The 14,868-nt window shown below is 44.0% G+C and overlaps 1 protein-coding gene across 1 annotated transcript in view; it reads left to right on the plus strand.

Annotated features, from left to right (window-relative positions):
- SKAP1 (src kinase associated phosphoprotein 1) overlaps positions 1–14,868 on the plus strand; it is a 503,203-nt gene that overhangs the window by 487,854 nt on the left and 481 nt on the right. Inside the window, exon 12 of the mRNA XM_030221014.1 lies at positions 14,179–14,289. Within this exon, the coding sequence (XP_030076874.1) occupies positions 14,179–14,211 (33 nt within the window). The 3' untranslated portion in view covers positions 14,212–14,289. The remainder of the gene's footprint in view (positions 1–14,178; positions 14,290–14,868) is intronic.

Raw genomic sequence — 14,868 nt, forward strand, 5'->3', positions numbered from 1 at the left:
GGCAACTCTAGTGCCCACCCATCCAACCTGTTGGCCCACCCAAAAATTGCCTTCTGGCTACGCCACTGCCGCTAAGCAAAGCTGAAGAGATAAATCACGCCCCTCCCCCCGCCGCTCGCTGAGCAGCTGAAGAGATAGATTCCCCGCTTCACTTACCCGGGTGTAGAGCTCGCAGGCGGACATGTCTAGGCGCTGATGGGGAGGGAGGGAGGAGAGCCGAGCCCGAGCACTGTGCGCAGGAAGGCAGCAGCGCATGCGCATAGGCGCCAACGTGCCAAGGAACGGTTTATTTTTTAAATTTTGAAATAGAACTTGACCAGCAGCGGCCGGCGTGGCGCCCTTGAAGGCAGGCGCCCCCCTGCAGTGCTTTCCCCGCTTACTGGGTTGGCATGGCCCTGGTATTTGATATGGAAAGTAGTACAGTTTGAATCAGAGACCGTCCTAAAAAATTAAGATTTAGGGGGTAACTATTAAGGTGCGTTACAGCCAAAACACGCATTACTTGCCCCTCAATGTGTGTTAAAGGGCAATAACATCCATTATATTCCTATAATGCTTATTAATTGTAAGATATCACAAGATGCACAGTAATGAGATGCAAAGCATGCAAAACACCGCATGACAATGTAAATTGAATAGCGCAGCTTGCGGTGACCCACTGCAAGCTGTGTTATTCCTGGAAACTAATGCCAACAAAAAGCTGGCATTATTTTCCAGGCCAGGAGCATCCAATGTTATGGATGGCACAAATTCAGCAGATGCTTTACATTGCATTACTGTGTATCCCCTGCACATCTCCCCTCCTGATGCCCCCTCAGCCACAAAGACCCCCCCCCCCCCCCCCCCCCCCCCCCCCCCCCACATACACACGCAATACCTTAAAAGACCCACCCAGGCCTTAACTGGCAAAATCCCTGGTGTCTATTCGGGTTGGGGCAGGAGCGATCCCCAGTCACTTCTGCCCCTTACTGGTGCCGGTTTCAAAATGGCACTGGTGACCCCTAACCGTAGTCTTGCAGTACTACCACTAGGGGTCAAACATCTGTATAAGAGCCTTTTGCACACCTGCCCTCAAGCACAGTTAGATCTCAACATTTGGGACCTTAAACAGGATTGAAATTCCTGATTCCTTAGAGGAGTAAAGGAGGGAGCAGCAGTGGAGTTTTTTTCTACTGGTAACTTTGCTATTAAAGTTGCACCTAGAGCTAGAAGTTTGTATGTGAAAAATGGTCATTTCGTTTCTCAGCTCCAAGAATGTTATTAAAATGCTAATTTAAAAGAAAAAGGAGTTAAATATCTAGCAATGGTGCCGTCTAATTACAAGCATAATGAGCTCTGTAAATGTGAGTGCCCCTGACACACACAGAGCATAAACAGCCAGTAAACAGATCATTAACACCCCTTCATTTATTCCGCCGACCTTAGCATGACCCCAGTTAGGGGAGGGTGAGAAGCAGGTGGATCTGGCTGTGACACCCCCCTAGGGGCATCCAGGAAATGAAGCTGGGAGCTGTTGCCATAGAGACCCCTCCATGTGCAGATGATGTAACATGGTGACAGGCTGACAGCTCTGCTACTGGGATCCTTCCTCTCTCCCGCACAATCTCTACAATTAAATAATTCATTTCTTTAATTCATGAAGCTGCAAGAATTCAACTTTCATTGGCCCCATACAACTCTCTCCATTTGTTTTCCTTCTTTCTGGGTCAGTAGGAGTTCATTTTGCTCAAGGTGACCTTTTCTGTAGCGTGCCCAGTCTCTTTCTACTAAACATTAAAGACAAACTAGAAAGAGCAAGATTGCAGGATATGCCCATGAGAAAGAAACATTCAGGAGACCATGTTATATACACCTTCCTCAGTAATATTCTTCTTACTGCCAGGGAAGAGAGCAAGGCCTGTTTTTGCAATAAATACACAGTATTTCCTTTGCGCTCCCCCCCCCCCCCCCCCCCCTCCCTGTGCACTTTAGATGAACCTGTGCTGTGGTTCCAGTGGCACTTGGTGTGCAATGGGGAGGTGATTTAGAATATTGTAGGCAGTGTGGAGATTTGAAGCGCCTCTCTCAGTGGAGAAATATGCAGCACAGATGGGTCGAGTACATTAAACACTTCCATCGCATTGTTTCCAAATTGTGCTGCGGTGCCTGGGGGTGGCATTGCAGTCAGAGCAAAGCTGCGAAACTCTCATTTTATGGAGTAAATATTAATACAGCAGTTTGATAGTACAGACAATCCAAGAGCTTTCTTTATCTTGTCCCCTACTGAAGCTGTGTTCAGGTTTTTTCCTCCACCTCTTTCTTATTTCTCTTACTTTCCTATTGCATCCTAAGCTAAAGACAATGTTCATTCTACAATTTGATCGTAACTTTGCAAGTGTGTGGGGCCAGGGAGAATAGTTGCAATCTTGAGCTGTTCATACAGTTATGCCACCAACAGGGACCTGAACTTGGTCTTCTTTCTCCCTCATTCTTTCCATCTATCTCTACACAGCATCCACCTCTCTTTCCTTTATTGTCATCTGTTCTTATTGTTGCATAATAGATAATGGCAGATAACGACCAAAATGGCCCATCCAGTCTGCCAAGAAGCTGGTTATGATTGTAACTGCCACTCCTTGTAGGCCACCCCCATGCCTTCATTGAGGGTTATAGCCCCGCACTGGTTATTTAGCCCAGGACCCAGGAGTTGAAAATTAGATAGAGCCAGGAATGATTGCTCCCTAAAAGCCAGTGAAAAGAGCCAGGACTTTAAACCCTTTTCAAATCAGAGATAATGAGCGCTGTCCTCCGAGATCACTGGGCATATAGAGTTCACAACAGAGAAGCGCCTCAAAGCAGAAGGCAGAGGGGCTTGTTTTCTGCTCTTATTCTAGTAGGTGTAGACTGGAGTATATGGAATAAGAAGGCCAGAAGGTAACATCACTGGCTCCCTGTGATGTTTAAGATAAAGTTATTATTCCTCAGTTTTGAGTGTTAACATGTTGGAAGGGAAGGGAGAACATTGTCAAATTTAAGACTACAACCAAGCAGTCACATGGCAGTGTTTTGAACAAGTTGCAGTTGTTTGCATACCACCTTTATTTATTTATTTATTTGTTGAATTTGTATCCCACATTTCCTACCTATTTGCAGGCTCAATGTGGCTTACATAGATTTGATAACATTGTCATAACAGGATAAGCAAAGTGTTACAGTAATCTAACCAATTCAGGACCAGCACATGAATAAAAAGATGAAGGTCCTTATCCTCCAGAATTAGTAGAAGGAACAGATTTTCCAAAGTGCAGAGAAATCGTTTCAGATCATTATGGAGACTTGGGGGTCAGAGGTTGAGATAAGTATCAGATTTGGACCCAGGTATAGTCACTACTCTTTCAAAATATTCCCCATGTAATCCAACTAGCTTTATGTTTCTGGGAATCTAGGTTTAGCCTATGGGATGAACATCAACCACCTACCATATTTAGGCAGGCATTTAAGATCTCAAGTTCGGGAGAAATAGAGGAATCAACAAGAGGCTATTGCTTCATATTAATCAATATTAGGACTAGAATGGAAAACCCTGCGGCGCCCCAAGTCAGCACACTAAGATGGAGATGTCTGAGTTGGAAATCTTAAAGGTTGATATTATCAAGGAAAGACTTGAACAAAGTCTCATTTATGCCAAGATCAGCTTATGTTTGTTTACTGTGTACTTGATACATACCGCCTTTTGTATGCAGAGCAGTTTACAATGACAAGATCATGGTCTACTAGATCAAAGGCTTCCCTTGAATTTAATAGAACTACTAGTACATCTCTCCTACAGTTTAACTTAAAACAGGTCTTTCACACATAAGCAGTGGAATGGGGCGGGCCACAAGGGCCATGGTCCCATGAATATTTTGTCCAACACAGTATCAGCAATTAAAGAGCCTGGGGGGAAATGTGATTGGTTTATTTAGCCCCTCCAGTTTGTTGTGTTTATAGTTTTACAGCAGATGGTTTTCTGTTTTTGACTCTTTGTTTTATGCACATTTTACAATGTTCCTTTTTTTGGGGGGGGGGGGGGGTTCAAGAGGTGTTATAGAAAATCAACTGAACCTTGAACACTGCACTTTTTGTCATTATTTTTCCAGTCACTTCCTTAAATAATTGTATTGGTTTTCTTTTTTTTCCTTTGCTTTTAATTACATTTCTTAGATAAAGATGTATTGCCATTTTCTCCTTTCCCTAAGCCTCCCCACATTTCAGCCACTTTAAGGAAGGGAATGGATTTTGGATTTAGGTCACACCTATTTTCAGTTGTAGCTCAAGGTAAGTTACATTCAGGTACAGTGGGTACTGTAGTTTCCTGTCCCTTGAAGACCTGTAAGCTAAGTTTGTACCTAAGACAATACAAGGTTGGGTGACTTACCCAAGATCTCAAGGAGCAGCAATGGAATTTGAACCCTGGCTTTCCTGGTTTTCAGCCCATTGCTTTAACCATCACCTTTTTGGGCCACCTTTATCCCTTCTGGAAAGATTATATAGCCATGTCCCATTCATGGGACTCGCTTGAATCACATCTCCTTAATAGCAACATTATCTAATTCCTCCTCCATCATTAGAGCTTGCAGGCTGGAAACTTGTTACTTGGACTGCAGGCATTTGTGTTGATTTCCATTAATTATATGTATAGCCTCATGCTGCTCTCCTTTTCTGATTTGTTGCTGATAGTGAATTTGTTTCTTTTGTTATTTTCTGTTACCATCTCTTAGTTTATGCTAAGGTGACATCTCACTTACTTTCATGGGCTGCAACTGTCCCCTGTTTAAACATATGGGCACATGCAAGGCAAATCTATAAAGGGTGGCTAAATATACCGGTGCACCCCAAACAATGGCTCCCTTGGGCAGGGTTTCTCAACCCAGTCCTTGCGACCACACCAGCCAGTCAGGTTTTCAGGATATCTACAATGAATGTAAATGAGATAAATTTACATGCATACCTCGTTCTGTGCAAATGTATCTTGTGCCATATTCATTGTAGGCAGCCTGAAACACCTGGGTCAGAGAAGGGATGTTGACAGGATGGGCAGGGTCTGGCAATGGCCACACAGTGATACAGTAGAGAGCTGTAATCTCAGAGAGGTAAGTGCCAATAGGGGTTGGACTTGGGAAGGGTGAATTAGGCGAGAGCTGCATGGGCTGATATTGAGTGTTCAGGTGGCCCTGAGGAAAAATCAACAATATTTAACTGAGATTAGGATCACAGTGGAGCTGGTGACACGGAAATTAAGGTAATGCTATATAAGGACCTTTTACAAATGACCCAGCCACATTTGCAAAGGAACAACCCATATCACCTGTCCAAATATGTCCCATCATGCAGGTCTAATAAATATGAGCAGATGTCTGACAGCACATGTACCAGTCAGTGAAGGTGGAAGCCTAAGACCCAGGAAGCAATGCTCTGATGTCATCCATCTACCTGTTACACTAGCTGTAACCTAGGCCAGATATTCCTCCCAAATGATCAGCTATATGAAACACTTCACTGATCCAGAAGCTCACATGAGTGACAGAGGAGGCTGAAAGAGTGGGAGTGGGAAAAAGATTACCAACCTGCATGATATGGGCATACCCAGGGCTCACACTGGATAGCAAACCACTGAAGGACATGGAAAAGAAAGTGCAGGTGGTGGTACGTCACAAAGCAAGTTGCTACTACAAAGTCAAAGGCCCATGCCCTGGCTACCAGAGCTGTCTCTGTACCAAATGTGCACATTGAACCCCCAGAAGCCATCATTAGGAGGCTGAGGGAAGTGCCCCTGTTAATTCCAGAGTCTACGGTAGACCCAGCAAGGTGACAGAAGAGACCTATGTAAGTGCATAGTATGACTCAACCTCTCTCTATCTCTGTGCAGACTGAGGATCTGAAAAAAGGAGTCCAGATTCCTGCATCTGCAGTGTGGGCACAAATGTAGGAAGTAGCAGGTCAGTACCGAGTGCTCACATATTCTGCCACAATTAGGGAATAGTCACATGAATGGATAATAGGCCCAGCCCTTGTTTCAGCAATAACCAGCTCATCTAGCAGCAACCTGCCGCAGGGAGAATTTACTTCCCTCATATGCCAGCTGAAAGCACAATCTGCACACCAGACACAACAAGCAACATTTTCCAGCCACCTCACACAATGCCTCAGCTCCCTCTCTAGGTTATTCACAACACTGTTCCTTTCCCCTCGCTCTAAGGGCAGAGAAACATTTTATGCGGTGAAGGGGCCAAACAAACCAAGCCTTTGCCCCACCCAAAAGCCCGCCAGTTGCTGATTCTATATTGGGTAAATTTTAGCTTGCTCCACGGTCCCTGTGGGTCTTCCCATTCCATCCCTAATTCTAGCTCTACAAGCATTGCTGCCTCCATCAAGCAAACATCTCTGGAAGCCCATCTCCAGTACCCACCCACACAGTTCAAACTGTGAAGCAGGCCTCATAACATCCAATTCCATTGCCCTAGGGCCACACCTTCTGCCCTTATCATTTCCACAAAACCAATGACCTCTTCAACGTTGCCTCTGCCCAAGTACCCTGAGTGTCCTGGAGAAATCTGTCCAGTCAGTGCTTACAGCATAGCAAACCTTATATCAGTGCCTCTCTCATTCACACATATCACCTGCTAGCTTGATGCCAATAGCAAGGCAAACAAATCAGTGCTTTTTTTGTGCCGGTATGCACCGGTACAGTGTACCGGCAAGTTTTTTTTCCTAGGGCCAGCTCCCCGACAGCCCTGCTTTCTGTTCCTGCTGCCCCACGACGTGTTTTGTATTTTTTTTACCTGAAGTCGCAGTGCCACCGGTGGCGTTAGTGAAAGGACCAGGCTCGTCTCCGCCAGCCTTCCCTTTGTTCCTTCTCAGTGTCCCGCCCTCGTGGAAACAGGAAACAACGTTAGAGGAAGGTGGGACACTGAGAGGGAATGAAGGGAAGGCTGGAGGAGGCAAGCCTGGTGCTTTCACAGGTAAAAAAAAAAAAAAAAAGTTAAACGCCTCGCGGGGCAGCAGGAATAGAAAGCAGGGCTGTCGGGTAACTAAGGGTGGGCAGATAGGGCTGGGGTTGGTACTGGAACTCGACAGGGGCTTAAAAGGGGGGGCAGGTGGAGGCTGGGACGAGTTACTGGACATGGAAGGGAGGATAGGGGGCAAAGGAGAATCACTGGACATGGAGGGGAGGGCAGAGGAGAATCGCTGGACATGGAGGGGAGGGCAAGGGATAGAGGTGAAATCGCTGGACATGGATGGGAGGGGAGGGCAGAGGAGAATTGCTGGACATGGAGGGCAGGGGAGAGAGGAGAATCGCTGGACATGGTTGGGAGGGGAGGATAGGGGCAAAGGAGAATCGCTGGACGTAGATGGGAGGGGAGGGCAGAGGAGAATTGCTGGACATGGATGGGAAGGGAGGGAAGGGGAGAGAGCAGAGTTGTTGGACATGGATGGATGGAGGGAAGGGCAGGAGAAATGCTGGACATGAATGGAGGAGAGGGAAGACCAGAAAGAGATGCACACGTTTGGAGGGGAAGGGAGAGAGGAGAAATACTGGACATGGATGGAGAGGAGAGAAGACAGAGGAGGAGATGCACATGGATTTAGGGGCGAGAGGAAAAATTCTGGACATGGATGAGGGGAGGTGAGAGAGTTGAAATGCTGGATATGGATGGAGGGGAGGGAAAGAGAGGAAGTGGGATGAACATGGATGGAGGGCAGAGCAGAAATACTGGATGTGGATGGAAAGAGGAAGGAGATGCATACGACAAGATGAGGGGACAGGGAAAAGAGGCAGAAAAACTAAACATGGATAAATAAAATAGGCAAAAGCTGGATCCACCTATACCTCCTCCAGTCAAGTCCGCGGAGGAAGCCCCGCTTTTACCTATGGATGCAGGGCAAGAAATGAAGAAGGAAAGGAGGAAAGCAAAGAACCTAAATGGAAAGGAAGCCCTGGAAACGGAGTTAAGGGAACAGATAGAGAGCAGCAGAATCAGAGATTGGGACCAACGTGATCAGAAAAACAATGTCACCAGACAACAAAGATCGAAAATATCATTTTATTTTCATTTAGTGTTGGAAAGATGTCCAATTTGATAATTTATATCTGCTGTCTTATTTGTGCATCTGGGTATACTAGAGCTGTAACAGCTTAATGAAAGTATTTATAATGAAACTAAATCACGTTATTTTTTTTCTCCTATACTGGTATACTATTTTCAATGATGCTGCTTATATGCGCCACGGCTGGTATAGGGGTGGAGCCATAGATGATGCCATCACCCATAATGAATACCGGTACCTTTTTTCCAGAGTGGAGGAGTAGCTAGTGGTTAGTGCAGGTGGACTTTGATCCTGGGACCTGAGTTCAATTCCCACTGCAGCTCCTTGTGACTCTGGGCAAGTCACTTAACCCTCATTGCCCCTGGTGCAAAATAAGTACCTGAATATATGTAAACCGCTTTGAATGTAGTTGCAAAAACCTCAGAAAGGCGGTATACCAAGTCCCATTTCCCTTTCCTATAAAAAAGTACTGCAAATCATGGATAGACAACGATGGCAAAAATCTCTATGCTATGCCCACCAGGATCAGCCCAGCAACAAGCTACAGAACCTCCTTCAGGACCTCCTCCTGATGCAGGCACAGCCCTGGCCCCCAGCCACTTCCAGAAACAGGAAGAGTTTAAACCCAGTGGGGGGCCCAACAGAGCCCTTTCTCCAGCATCCCCTCACTGTTCAACACCACATCCTCCACCTATCCCTCTCAGTCCCTATCCCCTGTTCCTCCACCCTACCTTCCCAACCACTCATCTGGCCAGCCATTCGCCCATGCCACCTCTGGAAGAAGAGGATAAAGATCAGGGAATGGTCATGATGTCCAACACCAAGAAGGTCCAGGACATCCAACTGCCCACAAACAACCAATGCAACATTGCTATCTGTGTTATCTGGAGGTGCAGCCCAGGTGCCACAGGAGATGGATGTGACACTAGTTGCTGCAGTGCAGCAGATAGCCCAGCAGCTGGAAGTCCTGAATTGGAGACCAAGGGGCATCAAAGAGCACTCTGAGAGGATGAAGCACATTAAAACGCAAATATTGGAGTAACTTGCGATCTTGACTTTTGTCTTTGAGTGTACTGGTTTCTTCTAGATGGCCTGTTCTAATGCCCTTTAGCCCAGCCACCTCCTGGCACCTATACTTCTCTCTCTTGGGTGGTCTCCCTCCCCCTGTGGTTTATCCCCTCTCTCAGAAAATACAGTATTTTAAGTTCAAAGAAATAAATATTTATATTTTTAATCACAGTTGTCAAGTGTATTTATTGCTTGGACATGGTTTTCCGCCTCCTCTGCCATATCCACATGCACTCACACTGGTGGACAGCCTCTATTTCACAACATAATTGATGGAGAAAGACCCATGAAACATGACAAAACCTAAGCCTCTATAGTCCAGTCCTCTCCAGTATGGTCACACAGACCCTACAAGCTAATCCTTTACCCATCCTCACCTCTGTCATGGAACAAAGGTTCCTTGACTTTCTGCTTTCTTGACTGGGGAGGGTCTTCTATGTGTATATCCTCTAACCCTTCTAGTGGCAAAGGCTCTGATAAAACTTGGAAGGGACCAGGAAACTAATTTTCATAATTCCTTGTTGGCCAAGACCAATCTGGTTCCTGCTTCTGTGGAAATTGTCCATCAGGGAATCAGTCTGTCTGGAGTCTTCCTCAACCCTACTCACATAGGATCAGGGAACTCCATTATATCCCAGTATCAAGTCCCCTAACCCTCACAGCCTAAATGTTGAGAAGGTAAAATTCAGTCCCTGAATATGCCTGATAAATTCTATCAAATTCTCTTGACTTCTAGGAGATACTCTATTAAAAAGGTCTTATGTTTTAAGTGGAAGAGGTTTGCCCATTTAATGTTGACTTCTCAACCCCATTTCATGTTCCACACAAATGCTGCTTCAGTACATTCTACATTCATCACATTATCAGCATCTGATTTGAAAAACAACTCTATTAAAGTTCACTTTAGCTATTGTCACTCTATAGAAGGAAAACTCATCTCCCTTCAGCCTTTAGTTGTTCAGTCTATGTGGTTGCTTGCTTCTATTGAAGCCACTCATCAAGATTACTGCTGTTTTGGAACCTCAGTTTGCCAATCCAAGGTACACTTTCTAAGAGCTTTATTCAATTCTATATAAATCTAAGGCTATTTTTTGCAATCCTGGATGTGCATATGTGAAATATTTGGTAGGACTATTGTTGGAAAAACTCTGGGACTACGCTAACTGTGTGCTTCCAGGTCAAGTACTTCAGCTCACAAATGTTTAGTGGCTCAAAGCAAGCTTTCATCAGCTGAGTGAGTGGACAATAAAGTAACAGATTACTTTTAACAATGATAAGTAACAAAATAATGGACACAATAAAATGCAAAACAATCTCAAATGATGACCCCTTATTTGGTCATTCAGGATGGAGATTTGAAATCATGAATATTTCTGTAAAAACGTAAGCCCAATATGCAGCAGAGCCCCAAAAGGGTAACCCATATGTTAGAAACCATTAGTAAAACATTGACAAATAAAACAAATAATATCATTGTGGTATTCTACAAGTAAAGGGGGTATCCACCCTTTGATGAACTACAGGTAGGCATGGACCAGAATATTTGTTTTTGCCTTGTAACACTTGATATCACATCAGCATTTGACATGATTGATCATCACTTTGTATTTGAAGTACTGTTTAGTTTGGGTGTTAGAGGAAAGGTGTTATTATGGTTTACACCATACCTCCAAAATAGATCCTTTCAGTGCAGATTCAGAATGTTTGTCCTGATAATTTTAACATTAATTGAGGGGTGCCACAGGGATCTGCCCTTTCAACGGTTCTTTTAATTTATGTTTTCTATCGGTCTGGTCTTTCAGAAGTTGAATGTCTCCTATAGAATGTATGCCAACGACATACAGTCCTTTCTTCCCCTTGATAAAACCGTACGTGATCCTGTTTCTAAGCTAGCAGTTTGCTTTGATAAAATTCAAGAGTGGATGGTGCCACATAAGCTGTCATTAAATGTATCTAAGACAGAAATTGTGCATGTAGGGAGGGCTACAGATCCATTGTTACCATCAGTGATAGATTATCAGGGGAGTAAAATTTTCTATTAAATCTTGTATTCAAAATTTGGGAGTGATGCTAGATGCTTTGTTAACTTATGCAAAATCAGGTGGACCATGTTATTATATCAGCCTTTTTTCAGCTTCGCACACTGAGTAAACTAAACTGGAGGAACTTGGAGGGGCTGTGGCAAAACCTTAAGACACAGCCAGACAAGTTAACAACCAAATTTGAGGAGCTGCTTTCTAAAATAGACAACACTGAAAATTGGGGTGTAATAGCATAGATGTGAGTGGTCAATGATTCTGGGCTCCAATGAGGCTTGCAGAGAATTATTATAAAGCTAGCTGATCCCAAGCGCAAAGTAAAAAAAGATAGAAAATGTTTATAACAAAAGGTGGCTGGCTGGCTGGCTTTGCGCACTCAACAAGATTCCAAAAAGTCCTTTACACCTGCAAGCTCATCATCTTTCCTGAGGTTTTCCTTCCTCCCTCCAGTATAGGTCACTCTATCTCAGTCTGGGCCTGGAGTTTTAAGCTCTTGGGCCCCACCCATCTCCCCAGGTACTTACTACTACTACTACTACTATTTAGCATTTCTATAGCGCTACAAGGCGTACGCAGCGCTACACAAACATAGAAAAAAGACAGTCCCTGCTCAAAGAGCTTACAATCTAATAGACAAAAAATAAATAAAGTAAGCAATCAAATCAATTAATGTGAACGGGAAGGAAGAGAGGAGGGTAGGTGGAGGCGAGTGGTTACAAGTGGTTATGAGTCAAAAGCAATGTTAAAGAGGTGGGCTTTCAGTCTAGATTTAAAGATGGCCAAGGATGGGGCAAGACGTAGGGGCTCAGGAAGTTTATTCCAGGCGTAGAGTGCAGCGAGACAGAAGGCGCGAAGTCTGGAGTTGGCAGTAGTGGAGAAGGGAACAGATAAGAAGGATTTATCCATGGAGTGGAGTGCACGGGAAGGGGTGTAGGGAAGGACAAGTGTGGAGAGATACTGGGAGCAGCAGAGTGAGTACATTTATAGGTTAGTAGAAGAAGTTTGAACAGGATGCGAAAACGGATTGTGAGCCAGTGAAGGGTCTTGAGGAGAGGGGTAGTATGAGTAAAGCTCTGCTTCTCTTAAGGTGAACTGGGTAAATACCTAGTGCACCTGAATGTAACTCACCTTCAGCTACTACCGAAAAAGGTGTGAGCAAAATCCAATAATAATTTTTAAAAAATTCTTATTCTCTAAGGAGGACTGGAGTCTGAAGATATCTCCTGTATACTCTTTCCATGAGGAGGAAGAAAACATTGAGGATCCAGAGGGTCATGAGAATAAGGGTCTGAAAGAAGTGATCAGCACTGTACAAAACCTATGTAAACAAATTCTGATGGATGACTATGATCCTGCCTGAATTCAGCAGTGCACACAGAGCTTTGGGAATAACAAGTCAAGGGCATACACCAGTGCTGTCTGTGAGATACTCTGACAAGGATAGAGTATTCCAGAAAAGCAGGTAGATAAACCAGCTGAAGTATCAGGATTCCCCAATTCAGGTGTACCACGACCTTTCTGCATTCAGAATGGCAAAATAGATAGAGAGATGAAACCAGTGATAAAAGTACTGGATGAGGAGAAATAAAGTACAAATGGACAATTTCATGTCTGTATCGCTTTTACTATCAGAGGGGAAAACTTTCAAGGCTGCCCATCATAGCATGGACATGTGTTCAACTCTAAATCAGAATGCTCTTCTTTAGAAATAATACTGTATGAGAAGAAAGCACTAATCATGCTAATGAGCAATTCATAAACCAATAACTGTGATTAATTAGCCTCCTTTGGCTATCCATCAAGCAGTCATTGATTTACATTGGGGATTGATTCATGGTTTATAGGGTTTCCACAGACTGATGAAGTGAGTTTAAGGGGAACTTCAAAGGGCGTTAAAAATACAAGAGAGAAAAAAATGCAAGCAGCACACAGTTAAAGAAAAAAGGTGAGATAGTGCTGGAACATTTTGCCTTTGTAACCTATGCTCTGAGCATTTAAAGTCACTGGTCCAGCAGTGTCTCCCTGTCATTTTCTTTTCTCCATCAGAAGAGCTGAGCCACTGCTGTGTTAGGATCCTCCTGGACATCCCTTCACAACTGCTTTCTGAGTGTCAGTACTGTGCTGTGTCATTGGAGCCAGGGTCTGTCTGACTCTGCCAGCACACTCTTCCTTTTAATAGTTTAATAAAAATTAGCATAATTGACAAACATCTGTATGAACCAGAGTGGTACAATTTGGCACTTGCAAATGAGAGCTTAAACATTATTGCTGGGAGTTTAATGTTGTTTTAATTCCTTTTGGCTGCGTGCAGTGAAATAAACTCTCAGTGCTGAAAGTTCTCAGATCAAATTTACATTTTTCCCTTTATGTGCATTTTTTTACTTCCTCAGCAGTTCCTCAAAGCAGAAAAGTATGTTAAAATTCTTCTTGGTCTTGAGGATGAACTGAGTGAGGGTGCGACTTCAGTCCCAGAAATGGGATCAGATCATTTGTATCATGACTTCTGCAGGGATGCGCAGAGCATCACTGCGATAGTGGGAGATGGGGTGAGTGAAAGAGTTAAGCCTAATGGTTAGAGCAGCGGACTGAAAACTAGAGAAGCCCAGTTCAAATCCCACTGCAGCTCCTTGTGATCTTGGGTAGGTCACTTAATCCTTCATTGCCACAGGTACAAACAAACTTAGATTGTGAGCCCTTCAGGGACAGGGATACCTATTGTATCTGAATGTTACACCACTTTCACACTTAGTGGTGGTATGGAAGAAATTAAATTGCACGAAGGCATCACTGAGGGGCTCTACAGATCAACACTGGGGATGGGTAAGTATACAACAGGGAGGCAGAAGTGCAATCTTGCAGGGAGATGCAGAGCCATGTTGGGATGGGAAGGGGTAGATATACCACAAGGTAGGGCATGGCACTGTGATGAATGCTTTATAGACAACATAGGAAAGAAGTGTATTATCAGAGCACAAAAGTGTTAAGCACTTGGCATGTTTTTCAGGAGTACAACATGTACAGCTGGTGGATCCGGTGAGCTGAATGGGCAGATTGGGATTGTTCCAAAGGGAATATTTGATGGCTGCTTTTGAAATGAAAGAAATATGAATTAAAGGTAGGCACACTGAGAACATTCTGTATGAAAGTGCCTCAGTAAAAACATTTGCTCTCAGAAGTCTCCAAGCATGAACAGCGTAATTGTCTGAAAGATCTTAGACAAAGTTTGGGTCCTGTTTTGCTTCCTTGAGAAATATTGAGCCACCAAGCCTAAAACAAAAAGTTAACCACAGCTGCAAAATTGGATAGAAAACATCCAAAGGAAAAGAGAGAATACAGAACAGAGGGCTTGTTTTATCACGGTTTTTATTTTCTGTTCTGTACCCTGTGGAAAAAACCTACAATGAATTAGCCCCAAAGTGTCAACAAGAAATCCTGAACCAAGCAGACTTGGTGAGAGAAAAATGCTGATCTGATGTTTTCTGTCTGTCATTATTATTATCATGATTTGTCCCTTAAGCACAATACCTAAGGGTCTGCATTTTGCTGTATCATTAGAGGTCCCATCTAAAAAAAGGTCCTCTGTGGCCTCAGAAGTGCATACCAAATATGTTTTGCATAATTCATGTTGGACCAATAAAATGAACGTAAACATGGAAGGAACCCATTTTTGCAAGTGGAATATACTAAGGTCTGC

The sequence above is a fragment of the Microcaecilia unicolor genome, chromosome 12, assembly GCF_901765095.1.
Source record: "Microcaecilia unicolor chromosome 12, aMicUni1.1, whole genome shotgun sequence".
Lineage (NCBI taxonomy): Eukaryota > Metazoa > Chordata > Amphibia > Gymnophiona > Siphonopidae > Microcaecilia > Microcaecilia unicolor.